General features: G+C 41.7%; 1 protein-coding gene across 1 annotated transcript in view; it reads right to left on the bottom strand.

Annotated features, from left to right (window-relative positions):
* The window catches only part of GLRB (glycine receptor beta), a 199,423-nt gene that overhangs the window by 76,845 nt on the left and 106,208 nt on the right, over positions 1 to 16,370 (bottom strand). Inside the window, exon 4 of the mRNA XM_040332238.1 lies at positions 9,220 to 9,287. Coding sequence (XP_040188172.1) covers positions 9,220 to 9,287 — 68 coding nt within the window. The remainder of the gene's footprint in view (positions 1 to 9,219; positions 9,288 to 16,370) is intronic.

Raw genomic sequence — 16,370 nt, 5'->3', positions numbered from 1 at the left:
GAGCAGTTACATTTATCTATTGTTGCATCAAGGATGGCATTAACCGCTTCCTGACCGCCGCACGCCGATGTACGTCGGCAGAATGGCACGGGTGCGTAAAAGGGCATACCCGTTCCTTCGTAATCCCGGGCTGGCAGTTGTTGTTTTTTTGTACAAACTGTCAGGTCTGGTCAGAGTCACTGTACTTATGATCTCTCCCGCCAAGCTGCTGTGTTCCAATCCCCCCGCACCACCAGAAGACTCCGGTTCTCCAACATGCTCATCCGGCAGAAGCCAACCAAATGGCCAGTTCCTGTCAGATTTGCTGCCATACAAATGGGTCATATGTCATGTCCTAGATAGCCCATCCCCCCTATCGTTAGAACACGATTAAGGGAACATATTTAACCGTTTGATCGCCCCCTAGTGTTTAACACCTTTTCTGCCAGTGACATTTACACAGTAATCAGTGGCTATTTTTAGCTCTGATCATTGTATAAATGTCAATGGTCCCAAAAGAGTGTCAAAAGTGCACATCACCGCCATTACTAATAATAAAAAAAAAATTATAATAAAAATGCCATAAATCTACCCTCTATTTTGTAGACGCTATAACTTTGCACAAACCAATTAATATACACTTATTGTAAAAAAAAATTACCAAAAATATGTAGAAGAATACATATTGGCCTAAACTGAGAAATAATTTTTTTAATATATATTTTTGGGGATATTTATTATAGCAAAAAGTAAAAAATATTTTTTTTTTTTCAAAATTGTGTCTCTTTCTTTTTTAGTGCAAAAAAAACTAAAAAACACAGAGGTGATCAAATACCCTCCAAAAAAAAGCTCTATTTGTGGGAAAATATGACATTAATTTTGTTTGGGTAGAACATCGCCCGACCACGCAATAGTCAGTTAAAGCGACACAGTGCAGAATTACAAAAAATGCTCTGGTCTATAAGGGGGTAAAATCTTCCAGGGCTGAAGTGGTTAAAGTTGCCCAAAAATGATCTAACTGGGTACTAACATTTATAGGTAAATTTGATCCAGAGAATATCTGATTGCTTCATGGGGGATCAGGAAGAAGTTGTTTTCCCCTTCTGGAGCAAATTGGATCATGCTTTGCTGGGATTTTTTCACCTTCCTTTGGCTCAACTGTGGGTATAGGATTGTGTATATAGGATTGTATGATTTTTTTTTTTCGCTTTTATTGTTTGAACTAGATGGACTTGTTTCTTTTTTCTACCTGACTAACTATGTAACTATGTAATAAAAGAGGTCAGGGCCAGGAGTGTCATTTTATAAAAAAATCGAAATCAAGAGGCGGAAACACAAGTATTTGCTAGGGTTATGAATTTCTCAGCTATCAATAGTTTCAATATAATATAGGGGCCCAGGAGGTATTTTTAAGAGACATACTGTAGGGATTGATTAACTAAAGTCAAAAATACTGTGCACATTGTAAAGTTGCCCTCTGCAAGTGCAGATGTCCTAGAGCTTAGTATATGAGCAGAAGTTCTGCTGACTTCCATGATACAATCATGCGCAAGCAAAAATGCACTTCCTTGCACGTGATTGGGTGATTCTTTGCAAAGTGAAGCCTTACCTCATTTACTAAGCTCTGGAGAAACTGCACTTGCAAAGTGCACAGTCTATTTGGCTTTAGTAAATCAACCCCCCAGAGTCTCTACCTGTAGTAACTTGGCAAGGAATACAGAAATCCTCAAACAAAAGTTGAAAGCATGAGCACTCATGCTCGGAATCAAGGAACGTCTGGGAAGAGTTTGGTCTTGTAAACTACTGTTCGTAATCTAGAATTAACATTTGTGACGCGGCAATTGATGAAATGTCAAAATTCTCCTCTTCTTTAATGGGATAATAATGAAGCTGCTTTGCACATGTAGTTATATGCCAAATGTATTTTAAAGGGCATTTGTTTTGTACGATCTGAAAATTGTGAATCAACGCTCACCAAACTTCTACTAACATGAAATTAGCAGAAGGGGCCCAAAGGTTGACGCTTGAGAAATAAACTTCCTCTTTATACACTAATAGTACATCAGTATGTTTGTGTTTGTCAAACGACAATTTGCGGCTAGTTAGTATGCTAGACAAAATCCTGCACACGCCCTTTTGACAAAAATTAGACACTCGGTCGTCCAACAATCAAACCGTGTGTACGAGGCTTTAGGTAGGGTTTTAATTTTAAAAATTGAAAGATTCACTTTAGGGACTAGAATGTGTTATTTTAGTAGCTGTCAGGTATCTGCAAACTCAGTGTTTGTTAAAAAAAAAAATATATATATATATAGTATAAACTACAGTTATTCTTGAAATGGAGTTCAAAAGTATAACCCATCCCCTAACATGTTGATATTCGTACACATAATAAGTTGGCCAACATCACTTTAAGTAAGATTTATTAAATGTCTGCACTGACTGTTCTTTGACCTTACTTTATAGAAAATTTTGTTTCAATGCATTTGGAAAATAAATGTAACTACTGCCAGCAATGGCATTTTAAAATCAATGATTTCTTATAAACCTGTCTTGTTTTTATACAAGCTTCACATAGATATTACTCAGGATTCACACAGGATTTTTTCTAATTGAATTCAATTGGAAAAAATGTGTAAATCTTAGGTGGACATAATGTAAATTGTGTGTGACATTTATAAATAGACCTCCTAGTGTGAGATTGACAATACTGTACAATGCCTTGGCTTACAGTGCTATTTTCTACTATAAAGACAAACTCATGGACCATTTAAAATCATTTAAAGTAGAACTCTAGACAAACAGCTAAATACACCTCTAAAAGATATACTGCTGGATTCACGTAGGGCGGCGTAATTGTGAGGCGGCGTAGCGTATCGTATTTACGCTACGCCGCCATAAGTCAGAGAGGCAAGTGCTGTATTCACAAAGCACTTGCCTCCTAAGTTACGGCGGCGTAGCGTAAATGGGCCGGCGTAAGCGCGCCTAATTCAAATTGTGAAGAGGTGGGCGTGTTTTATGCAAATAAACCATGACCTGACGTGATTGACGTTTTTAACGAACGGCGCATGCGCCGTCCGTGGACATATCCCAGTGTGCATTGCTCCAAAATACGCCACAAAGACGTATTGGTTTCGACGTGAACGTAAATTACGTCCAGCCCCATTCACGGACGACTTACGCAAACGACGTAAAATTTTCAAAATTCGACGCGGGAACGATGGCCATACTTAACATTGGCTAGGCCAGCTATTTGTTCGACTAACTTTACGCCTGAAAACGCCTTACGTAAACTGTGTATCTTTACTGCGACAGGCAAGCGTACGTTCGTGAATAGGCGTATCTCGCTGATTTACGCATTCTAGGCGTAAATCAGCGTTCACGCCCCTAGCGGCCTGCGGAACTAGACTAAGATACGACGGCGCAGGCAGTAGTATCTTAGCTACATTTAAGTGTATCTCAATTTGAGAATACACTTAAATGTACGACGGCTTAGATTCAGAGTTACGACGGCGTATCTACTAATACGCCGGCTAAACTCTTTGTGAATCTAGCTAATACTGTATAAGTTTAATGCTATACCTACCATATATTTTTTATTTTAGGCCAGCTCTTGTGTTTAACACACCTGTGCTAGTTAGAAACATCACTCTGCTTCTTCCTGGATTACCATACATACTTACTATAAGGCCCCGTACACACGACCGAGTTTCTCGGCAGAATTCAGCCAGAAACTCGATCGGAGCTGAATTCTGCCGAGAAACCCGGCCGTGTGTACACTTTCGGCCGAGGAAGCCGAAGAGTTCCTCGTCGAGCCAAATAGAGAACATGTTCTCTATTTCCTCGTTGTTCAACAAGGAAAGTTGGCTCGCCGAGATCCTCGGCGGCTTCAACACAGAACGCGACGAGGAACTCGATGTGTTTGGCACGTCGAGTTCCTCGGACGTGTGTACGGGGCCTAAGAAGGCCATTAGTGCTTTGTGTTGCCCTTTCAGGCTGAGGTGTAAGGTTCCGTTGGCACTCAGGATAGTAGGGTTGCCAGCATGAGAATAACTCATCCAGTGAGCAATACATGTGTAGCGCCTGGTTACTTTTAAGAACCGGTGCTAGTTTAAATTAAGAGGGGGTCAGTGAGCTAAGTAGCTCTGACCAGGCTGATTTGTTCAAATTGGGTCTCTGTTTCAGCTTGGCTGTGCTGTGGGCTCATTCTGTCATTTCTGGGGTGCTGATTCCACCCCAGGACGACAGGTGGCAACAGTGGAGTTGAGGTTTGGGTGCTTTTCCACAGCAGCCTATCAGGAGGGGTTTTCCTCGCTGTGCATGCTGGGGGAGGGTATTTATGAGACAGACGCCATTGGTCTGGGTCTCCTTCCAGTGTGGCACCCACCTTTAGGGTGACCACATCATGGCGCCCCGGCGAAATGGCCTTCCAGGCCGGGGTGCGGGTGCCACGCGGTGTTCCTGGTTCCGGGACCACGTTGGTCCGGAACATTTGAGCTGTGGCTGGGCCTCAGTGATCGACTGGGTTCCCAATCTGGGTCCCCAAGCATTGTTCCTTTAAGAGGAAGCTGTTCGGTGGGGAGTCCGCCTGAGGAGAGTCAAGATAGGCTGGCAATCGAATAGGGTCTCAACCATCCACCGGGGATCAAGGTAACCGGATACTGAGAGGCTGGACGTCGGTCACCTATCAGTCGGTAACCTAACTGCAAACTTCCTGAAGGAGATCCAGGTGCCAAGTCTGTCAGGGAGGATTATCTCCGCTATTTCAGTTCTCAGGAGGGTCTGTGGCAGAGACTTTTCCCTTCAGTTCCGAGTGATACTCTGGCTTCCAGGTCAGTGAGAGAGGCCTGTCCGGGTACACTATACCCGCTCAGGCTGGAGTGGGGAAAGAAACCTTACATGTGGGAGCAGGACTGTTTCCCTAATACTGCACCTGAATCTGATATTTCTCCTTCTTCTAAATCTCTACTCTTCACCACAAGTTTTATTGTTTTTACCCAGCTGGGTAATAAAGAGCACAGAAAAAAACACCTGTCATGGAGATTCCGTTACTGCTACTTTTACCATACACCCCTAGACGGTGGAGGAGCCACGAGGTAACATGCCACCCAAAACAAACCAGCAGCTCCTTCGGGGGTAGTGCTACACATGTATAAGCATGAAACCACTGTGTATGATTATATTTAAATATGTACTAGGTCAGCTACCTGCTCACTTGACACCGGTGACAATGCTTATTTAGTGAGGATCCTTGGGACAGAGGGGTGCAGACAATCATTTATTGCTGATTTAGGGATTTGGTTTGCTTAGTCTGGATTTAGCAACAGATATAGATTAAGTGTATGTTACTTAAAAAGAAACTCACCCACCCATTTAATCCATTGCTGCCCCACTGTAATCCTCCAAAAGCTTCTACACTCCCATGCTGCCATCTTCTTTGTGACGTCATCAGGAGGCTGGTTGTCTTATCCAGGTTCTAGCAGGCAACATCCTGATAATGCTCACTGTGCATGAGTCCTACTCAGACCTGAAACCTCCTGGGATCCATGACTTGGGTATCCCATGAACTGGAGGGAGTATCATTCTGGCCTAGGCCAGAAAGGCAAAAGTCCAGGCTGCGCTCCACAGAAAAAAAGCATCTTGTTTAAAATATATTTTTTTTAATTGCTAATGCAGCATACACACGACAGTTTTTCATGACGAGAAAATTGCAATTTTTTTAATTGGTCGTTAAAAACGGCCATGTGTAGGCTCCAGAGCATTTTTCTTATCGCGAAAAATGGCCATTAAAAATTTGGAACATGCTCTATTTTTTCTCGTCGTGAAAAACGGTCGTGTGTACACTTTAACGACGGGAAAAAAATGCGCATGCTCAGAAGCAAGTTATGAAATGGGGAAGAAAGCATAATCAGCCAATAGTGTGGCGCCATTCTAATGGAACTTCCCCTTTATATTGCCGTCGTATGTGTTGTACGTCACCACGCTTTGCTCGAGCATTTTTTTTTACGATCATCTGTATGCAAGGCTTGAGAGGAATCACGTCGAGAAAAACGTTGTTTTTTTCCATGACATGAAAAACAATTGTCTGTACGCGGCGTAAGGCAGAAAGGAGGAAGGGGGGTTGCTTAGAAGCAATATATTTAATAAAAAAAGTATAGCATATGATTTAAATCTCTTAATAAGCCACGTTCTGTAAGATCAATGAGACGGCTTCCTGGACCCTTTCTGCTTCTAGTAGTAGTGTTGCTTCATTTGAAAACATTCGTCTTTGGAGATCAGCCCATGTAATTTTCCCTTTACAAATAGCAAGGCAACTATGAACTTCAATTACATCTCTGAAAAGAGGGCATCATGATGGTCACAACAAAAGTGTCCTTTGATTAATAATATCTTATTCTTCTGCACAGACCTCTGCCCTAGTTTTCTGTAGTAGAGAGATCATCATGCACAGATAAATACATTTCTCCGAGCTGTATCCTTGCACATAAATGTTAGAGACAGCGACTTCACAAGCATGAAAAACGATGTTGCACTGCATCACTGTCAGCACAGCACATTGACAAATGCAACGCTCAAAGCCATGGCCCCATTTTGTCAACAAGTCAGAAAGGGCTATTGGACAGCAATACTGAATCATATAGTTACAACACCGTCCTTTCATTTATTGAGTGAGGTGCTTTTTGTTGCAGACCATATTGTGGTGTGAGGAAGGAGAAAACATTCAAATCATTACAAAGTTGTGGAGGACAAAGTGTTATCCCGTACATCAGTGTTTCTCAACTCCAGTCCTCAAGGCACCCCAACAGTTTATGTTTTTGGGATTTCCCTCAGACGAAATGGCTGTGGTAATTACTAAAGCCTCGTACACACGACCGAGTTCCTCGTCGGAAAAGACACATCGTTTTCCTCGACGAGTTCCTTGTTAGGTTTGTCGAGGAACTCGATAAGCTTGCTTTGCGTACACACAGTCAAGACAAAATCTCCCCGTTCTCAAACGCGGTGACATACAACACATACAACGGCAGGGGAAGTTCGATTCCACTGGCACAACCCTTGGGGCTGGTTTTGCTAATCCCATGTTACTGCATTTAAAATAAAAGTTTGGTAGGAGAAGATTTGCACTTTTCAGTCTGTTACAGCGTGAAAAATGTGTTATCTCCATTACAAACGCTACTTTTACCGAATGTACGCTCCCATCTCCTACTTTATTCTGAGTGTGTTATCTGTTAAATGTGTTATCTCCATTACAAATGCTACTTTTACTCCCGTCTCATACTTTATTCTGAGCATGCGCTGGTTTCTTAGCATACACACGCTCGAGTTTCTCGTTTGAAAACCCGTCCGACGAGGAACACGACGAGGAAATTGAGACTCCCGTCGAGGAGGCAGTGAAACTGATCAAATCACCTGTGGAAAATAATAAGCCTGAAAACATGCCCTTTTGGAGCACCTTGAGGACTGGAGTTGAGAAACACTGCCGTACATCACTAATCATGCTTTTTATTATTTCCGTCAATCTGTGTACCTGCCAGAATGGATTTCTTTTTAACCAGTTAACGACCACCCGGCTCTCCTGCACAAATTGCAATCCTTGTATGTCAGCTCGTGCAGGCGCACAGTTTCGGAGCGTGCACGTGTGTTGGGCATACTCAATGTCCGCCAGCAACCCGCGATCGCGTTGAGGAGAGGCAGAATGGGGATCTGCATTTCTAAACAAGGCGGACCCCCATTCAGACAGATGACATGACAGAGATCTACTGTTCCCATGCACAAAGTGAGTGCTTTACCTTTGTTGTTTGCTCCTGCTCCAGTCAGGCTTATTGGGTTACGCTATGAGCACGCTATCTGTTCTTATGTTTTCATACACAGGAGTTGCTTGCTACGAAGGATACTGCAGCAGCAGCAAGGAGATTACTGTTACCAGGGTTCCCAGCATTCAGATTTGTGGCCCATCTATGCTGTTTGTCTAAACAGCAGTGAGGTAAGCTGCTTGTAGACACGGAGGTGGGTTCACTGAAGATTTTTACTGAAGATTGTCACAGGAAGTTATCTTGGTTTTGTTTGGTGGCGGGATCTTCAGCACATGAGTCTTTTTTCTTTTACATGACTCTGCTTTTAGAGCTTCTCTGGCTCTAGCGGACTTATTGTCTGATCATTTTATTCACATTGGATGCTATTGGATCACCTGCTATTCACTGTTTTAGTTTTTTATGTTCACGGTTCAATTTCGTTTATTTTTGCTGGATATTTATATTGCTTCAGGATAATTGCCATTCGTCAATTCTACCATATCACGCCAGAGCCATCACATCCATTCTCTGTTTTCCTCACAGTACAGTAACTTACCCACTGACTATTATTTTTCACACCTAGTGTTTGGGGGGGGGGGGGGGCATTTCTTCACTTTTTTTTTAGGCCCCTTATGTCACTTTCACAGCCCAGTCACTATTACATTTTACACTTTTGACACCGTCTTCTAGGATCAGACTTCCAAGTGTTTGCAGCAGTGTTCTTTAGATCAGTCCCTTACTTTAGGCCCACAGACAGCGCAGGAGTTCTCTCTATATCCAATGTCGCAGTCCCGCTATAAATCGGAGACCGCCATAAGCAGGAGAAACAATAAAAATAAATAAAAGTCCCTAAATCTATCCCATAGTTTGTAGACGTGATAACTTTTGTGCAAACCAATCAATATACACCTATTGTGATTTACTTTTTTTTCTTTTTTTTCCCCAAAAATATGTAGAAGAATAAATATCAGCCTAAACTGATGAATACATTATTATTTTTTTAATATTTTTTGGGGGGGATATGTATTATAGCAAAAAGTAAAAAAAAAATTGTTTTGTTTTTCAAAATTGTCGCTCAAAAACAAAAATCACAGAGGTGATCAAATACCACCAAAATTTGTGGGGAAAAAGGACATTGATTTTGTTTGCGTACAGCGTCGCACGACCGCGCAATTGTCAGTTAAAGTGACCCAGTGCCGTATCTAGAAAAATGGCCTGGTCATTAAGGGGGCAAAATCCTTCCGGTCCTTAGGTGGTTAAAGAGCACCCACTGATACCTACTGAATATTAGCCATGCCATCCTGCATAACCGGAGTTTCAGACACTTGAATAGAAGCTATAATGTAGTCATGTTACATATCCAGATTGTGTTATTAAAAGAATAAGAATACCAAAGAAGATAGCAAATATTTCAGATTGTGATCTACAGAATTAAAAGCCGTATGCTTACCATGGTTGTTTCCTGGATCGATCCAAAGCTGTTAATAAATATGTTGACTACAACATCAACTGGAATACCTGAAAACAAATACAGGAAATGTGGAAAAAAAAGAAAAAGAAAAGTTTATTTATTAAAGCTGCTTATGTAGTGCTGTCAATTTATGCAACACTTTACATATACATTATACATTCACATCAGTCCCTGCTCTCAAGGAGCTTACAATCTAAGGTTAGATTTAGAACCTCTTCACACCAGTCCACACACATAATGGTGCGATGTACTGTTTAATTTTTTATTTTTTTTATCTCTATTGAAAGTGATATATAAAAAAAAGAAAAAAACAATTGACAAGCTTTGCACACACCACTGCACATCTATACTATTTTCTATGTGCCTGTGCAGTGAGCCTGCATTGGTTAATGCATCTCTAGTTAATGCATCTCTATGCACCTGGTGTATACAAATATCACTATACATTGGCCTTATACCATATTGTGTGAGACTTCATTTCACAGAGAGGGAGAGAATTAGAAACAGTCAGAGTGTGACCAGCTATACTATAACAGTCCACTTTTCTCCTTTATTGCTTCTGTTTATTTCCAATTTATTATTTTGTTATTTTTCTCCCCTTGCAGTGTGCCATTCTGTATCAAAAAATAAAGCTGAATGGTCACATAGTGGCACATTATTAGAATCTGTTCAGTAAAACTGACTATAGATAACACATCACCCCAAACTCAACATTCTAATATGATGCTAAGGCAAGGACTGCACCATTTAGGGGCACCCCTAGGAAGAAATAATTTACTAAAGGCAAATCCACTTTGCACTACAAGTGCAAACTACTAGCTGGATTCAGGTAGGGTTACGCCGCCGTATCAGTAGATACGCCGTCGTACAGGTAACTCTGAATCTACGCCGGCGTAAATTTAAGCGTATTTTGGAAACCAGATACACTTAAATTAGGCTAAGATACGAGCGGCGTAAGTCTCCTATGCCGTCGTATCTTAGGGTGCATTTTTTCCGCTGGCCGCTAGGTGGCACTTCCGATGAGTTCGGCGTAGAATATGTAATTGACTAGAAACGCCGATTCACGAACGTACATGTGCCCGGCGCATTTTTTTTACGTCGTTTACGTATGGCTTTTTCCGGCGTAAAGTTAGTGGAACAAATAGCTGGCCTAGTCAATGTTAAGTATGGCCGTCGTTCCCGCGTCAAAATTTGAAAATTTTACGTCGCTTGCGTAAGTCGTCCGTGAATGGGGCTGTACGTAATTTACCTTCACGTCGAAACCAATACGTCCTTGCGGCGTACTTTGGAGCAATGCACACTGGTATATGTACACGGACAGCGCATGTCCCGTTTGTAAAAAACGTCAATCACATCGGCTCATCACCCATTTACATAAAACACGCCCCCCTCATCCTCATTTGAATTAGGCGCGCTTACGCCGACCCATTTAATCTACGCCACCGTAACTTAGGAGGCAAGTGCTTTGTGAATACAGCACTTGCCTCTCTGACTTACGGCGGCGTAGCGTATATGCCATACGCTACGCCTGCCTAACGTTGCGCCCGCCTATGTGAATCTGGCTATACAAGTGCAAAGTGATCTTGAAATTGCACTGCAAGTGCACTTGGAAGTGCAGTCACTTTAGATCCAAGGGGGACATACAAGGAAAATAAAAAACAGCATTTAAGCTTGCACATTATTGGATAATAAAATCAGCAGAGCTTCCCCTCATTTCAGATTTACAGCGACTGCACTTCCAAGTGCACTTTCAGTGCAATTTTAAGTGCTCTTTGCACTTGTAGTTTGCACTTGCAGTGCAAAGTGGATTTGCCTTTAGTAAAAAAAACCTTAATGAGTGATTACAATGTTAAAGCGCTTATTGTCAGCCAAGAAGATATTCCAACCAAGGAAAATTTGGGGTGACTTCACCAGTCTTTCCCTCTTCTCCGTGAAAAGCCATTAACTTCTTATACATTGGTTCAGAGCATCATAAGAGTCACTATGCTAAGCTAATCAATATCTCCCCAGCTACCTTTCTTGGGGTTCATTTACACCTGAAATGGATTTAGTAACACAACTGCTATCACGCATATTATTGTATGTGGCAGGTGCTGCTTTACTATGCAGATTTATTTTGAATGGGCACCAATGCAGGAGAAACCACTCCTACTCTATTATTTGTATTGCAGTGCACCACAGTGTGCTTGGTGGATTAGCTTGCATGGTGGTAATGTGCATTTTACAGGTGCTAGCAGTTGTGTGAATGGGCCCTTAAAGTGAAATTAACCACGTGCTAACTGGTGTATGTTTATAAAACATCCTGACAGGGAGTTTTCATTACAAGACCATGCTGCAGCCATGATCTTGATTAGGGATGAGCTTTAAATTCGAGTCGAACTCATGTTCGACTCGAACATTGCCTGTTCGCCTATTCGGCGAACAACGAACAATTAGGGGTGTTCGCGGCAAATTCAAAAAGCCGCGGAACACCCTGTTAAAGCGGGGGTTCACCCTTAGAGGGCACTTTTCCCCCTTAGATTCCTGCTCGTTATTACTAGGGGAATCGGCTATTTATTTTAAAATATGTGCAGTACTTACCCGTTTACGAGACGCATCCTCTCCGTCGCTTCCGGGTATGGGCTTCGGGAATGGGCGTTCCTTCTTGATTGACAGGTTTCCGAGAGGCTTCCGACGGTCGCATCCATCGCGTCACGATTTTCCGAAAGAAGCCGAACGTCGGTGCGCAGGCGCAGTATAGAGCCGCACCGACGTTCGGCTTCTTTCAGCTACGAGTGACGCGACGGATGCGACCGTCGGAAGCCTCTCGGAAGGCTGTCACTCAAGAAGGAACGCCCGCTCCCGAAGACCCATACCCGGAAGCGACGGAAGAAGATGCAGCTCGAAAACGGGTAAGTACTGCTCATATTTTACTACAAATAGCCGATTCCCCTAGACCGAACGAGCAGGAAGCTAAGGGGAGATTTTTTTTTTTTTTTTAAATGGGTGAACTCCCGCTTTAAAGTCTATGGGAGAAATCTAAAGTGCTAATTTTAAAGGCTAATATGCAAGTTATTGTCCTAAAAAGTGTTTGGGGACCCGGGTCCTGCCCCAGGGGACATGTATCAATGCAAAAAAAGTTTTCCTTTCAGAAACGACACTTTGTGCAGGGACAGTTCTAAGTACTGGAAACATGCGCTATTTCACATGCTAACTTTACACCCCCCCAGGTACAAAATTTAAAGGAATATTTAACTTTTATTGTTTCACTTTTAGCATTCTTAAATTCACTGCTCCCAAAAAAACGTCCGTTTTTAAAACTTTTTTTTGCATTGATACATGTCCCCTGGGGCAGGACCCAGGTCCCCAAACACTTTTTAGGACAATAACTTGCATATTAGCCTTTAAAATTAGCACTTTAGATTTCTCCCATAGACTTTAACAGGGTGTTCCACGTCTTTTTGAATTTGCCGCGAACACCCCTAATTGTTCGTTGTTCGCCGAATAGGCGAACAGGCAATGTTCGAGTCGAACATCAGTTTGACTCAAACTCAAAGCTCATCCCTAATCAAGATCATGGCTGCAGCATGGTCTTGTAATGAAAACTCCCTGTCAGGATGTTTTATACACATACACCAGTTAGCAAGTGGTTAATTTCACTTTAAGGGCCCATTCACACAACTGCTAGCACCTGTAAAATACACATTACCACCATGCAAGCTAATCCACCAAGCACACTTTGGTGCACTGCAATACAATAGAGTAGGAGTGGTTTATCCTGCATTGGGGCCCATTCAAAATAAATCTGCATAGTAAAGCAGCACCTGCCACATACAATAATATGCGTGATAGAAGTTGTGTTACTAAATCAGTTTCAGGTGTAAATGAACCCCAAGAAAGGTAGCTGGGGAGATATTGATTAACTAAAGCACTCTGAAGAGTTGTGTGACTCTTATGATGCTCTGAACCAATGTATAAGAAGTTAATGGCTTCTCACGGAGAAGAGGGAAAGACTGGTGAAGTCACCCCAAATTTTCTCCTAATATCCAATCCAGACCTGAAGGGCCTGGTAATGGAATTTGGGGGGACCTCCACGCAATTTTTTTTTTTTTTTTATGAATGAATTCGCTCTGAATTGCCAGAGCCGACAATTCATTATAGCCGCAAACACCGGTTTTAAAAGACTTTTTTTTTCCTTTCAGAAATTACACTTTGTGCAGGGACAGTTCTATGTACGGGAAACATGCGCTATTTCACATGCTAACTTTACACCCCCCCCCTAGGTACGAAATTTAACGGAATATTTCACTTTTATTGTTTCACTTTTAGCATTATTAAATTCACTGCTCCTGAAAAAACTGCCGTTTTTAAAAGTTTTTTTTGCATTGATACATGTCCCCTGGGACAGGACCCAGGTCCCCAAACACTTTTTAGGACAATAAATTGCATATTAGCCTTTAAAAATAGCACTTTAGATTTCAAATGTTCGAGTCCCATAGACTTTAATAGGGTTCTAAAGTTCACACGAACATTTGGTGTGTTCGCAAGTTCTGGTGCGAACCAAACAGGGGGGTGTTCGGCTCATCCCTAATCTTGATACTGTTTTTCTTTTTTTAGCTGCCAATTGATTGTTTTGTAAAAGTGATCACTTTCAGGCTGGTTCACACATGTGAACTGTTTTTACAGCTAATTGACAAGATTGCATCAGTATCAGATCAGGTTTACATCAGGATCAGGTCAGGATTTTATCCTGTTCACAACTGAATGACATTTTCCGATTCAAAAGCGTTTTCATTGAAGTCAGTGGGCCTGAATTTGCACCTGAGCTAGATCCCACTGTTCAAAAAACTGACAGGACTCTTTTTCCATTCGCATTGAATCCGTACTCCGGATGCACCGGACATATGTGAACAGGCACAAATGTTCCTTTACATGTCATGTGAACTGGAAGTGGTTCAAAAAACACATTCAATTCACATATGTGTGAACCTACTCTTATAGCATTGGAAAGGGCTGCCCCTCCTTCTGCAGGATGGTTTTCCACAGAGGAGATGGAGGAACATCCTTTCCCCCATCTCCTCTGTGATGAGTGAAGTGACAGTGATTTTGTCACTTTCAGTTTCAGAGCAGTCTTTCCTGATCTGTGCTTGGATAGTTGCTCTGGAAGGCAGTGGAGACATCAGGGGTCTAATAGACCCCTGATGTCTCTATAAAGAGGACCTGTCACTGCCCAAAGCTATGACAGGGGGCTTGTTACTTACAAATAAAATAAAGGTTGGTTTATATTTAAAGAAGAGCAATCATTACACATTTTTACATGGGTCTGCCCAACATGTTGCTAGGTGCTTACTAAGTTTGCTAATGAAGTCAAACCTGTCCCCCTCCCTGCACACCAAAACTGACTACAGCTTGAAAGGAGACAGATCCATCATAATTGCAGTTTGTCTTGGCTCATGACACTTATATCAGACAAGCTGTTGCACAATGTATGCATTGAGACAGGGGACTGGCAATCCCCTCTCTCCCTCTACAATAGTAAAACACTCGGAATTAAGACAAGCTGCAGTTGCAGTGAATCTATTTTCTTCCAAGTTGTTGTTGAATTTGCTGTAAGGGGAGGGGGAAAGGTTGGACGTAAACTAGATTTAGGAAGCACCTAGCAACATGGGACAATAGGTAGATTTCCTAAAGCTGGTGCATTTAGAATCTGGTGCAGCTGTGCGTGGTAGCCAATCAGCATTTTACCTCAGTTTGTTAAATTAAAGAGGAAGTAAACCCTCTTTTTTTATAAACACCCTGCAAGGCAAAGGCATAATGAGCTAGTATGCATAGCATACTAGCTCATTATGAAGTACTTACCTGAGATCGAAGCCCCCGCAGCGGTGCTCGGTCACCTCCTCCGTCGGCGCCATCTCTCCACGAGTCACTTCCGCATATCGCGGCTCCGGCCACTAATCGCATAATCGCCGTGAGTAAATGTCTTTCTTTTGCAAATATCTCCTAAACCATGTAGGTTTAGGAGAAATTTGTTGCACCTACAGGTATGATTTAATCTAGGCTTACCTGTAGGTAAAAGTGGTCTGTAAGGGTTTACAACCACTTTAGCCACTTTAGGACCTTAGGTGTTTTTCAGATTTGGTGTCTGCAAGACTAAAACTGTTTTTTTTGCTAGAAAATTACTTAAAACCCCCAAACATTATATATTTTTTTCTAACACCCTAGAGAATAAAATGGCGGTCATTGCAATACTTTTTGTCACACCGTATTTGCGCAGTGGTCTTACAAGCGCACTTTTTTTGGAAAAAATTAACTTTTTTGAATAAAAAAATAAGATAACAATAAATTTGGCCCAATTTTTTTATATATTGTGAAAGATAATGTTACGCAGAGGAAAATGATACCCAACATGTCACGCTTAAAAATTGCGCCCGCTCGTGGCATGGCGTCAAACTTTTACCTTAGGCGACGTTTAAAAAATTCTACAGGTTGCATTTTTTGAGCCACAGAGTGGGTCTAGGGCTAGAATTATTTCACTCGCTCTAACGATCGCGGTGATACCTCACTTGTCTAGTTTGAACACCGTTTTCATATGCGGGCGCTACTCACGTATGCGTTTGCTTCTGCGCGCAAGCTCGTCGGGACGGGGCACGTTTAAAAAAATGTTTTTTTTGTTTTCTTATTTATTTTTATTTATTTTATTATTTTTTACACTGAAAAAAATAAATAAAACATTTTATCACTTTTATTCCTATTACAAGGAATGTAAACATCCCTTGTAATAGAAAAAAGCATGACGGGTCCTCTTAAATTTGAGATCTGGGGTCAAAAAGACCTCAAATCTCATATTTAGACTTATGGCTTCATTTCCACTGGCATTTTTACAGCCACTGTTGTTAGGCTTTTTTACAGCTTAAAAACGCCTGTCCATGTTTATTTTGTAAAAAAAAAAAAAAAAAAATTGAAATTTGAGCGTTTTTTAACGTCTGGCGTTTTTACAGCTCTACTCTGGAGCTTCAGAACGCCCTGGTCCTGCGTTTTTTTACAGCTCAAAAACGCCTATGCCATTTGCAGCTCAAAAACGCCTATGTGGGCATGATGTCATAGAATAACATGGACAGGCGTTTTTAAGCTGTAAAAAACGCTCAGAAAAG

This window comes from Rana temporaria, chromosome 1, assembly GCF_905171775.1.
Source record: "Rana temporaria chromosome 1, aRanTem1.1, whole genome shotgun sequence".
Taxonomy (NCBI): Eukaryota; Metazoa; Chordata; class Amphibia; order Anura; family Ranidae; genus Rana; species Rana temporaria.
The sequence above is the reverse complement of the archived record's forward strand: the minus strand, read 5'-3'. Positions and strand labels throughout refer to the sequence as shown.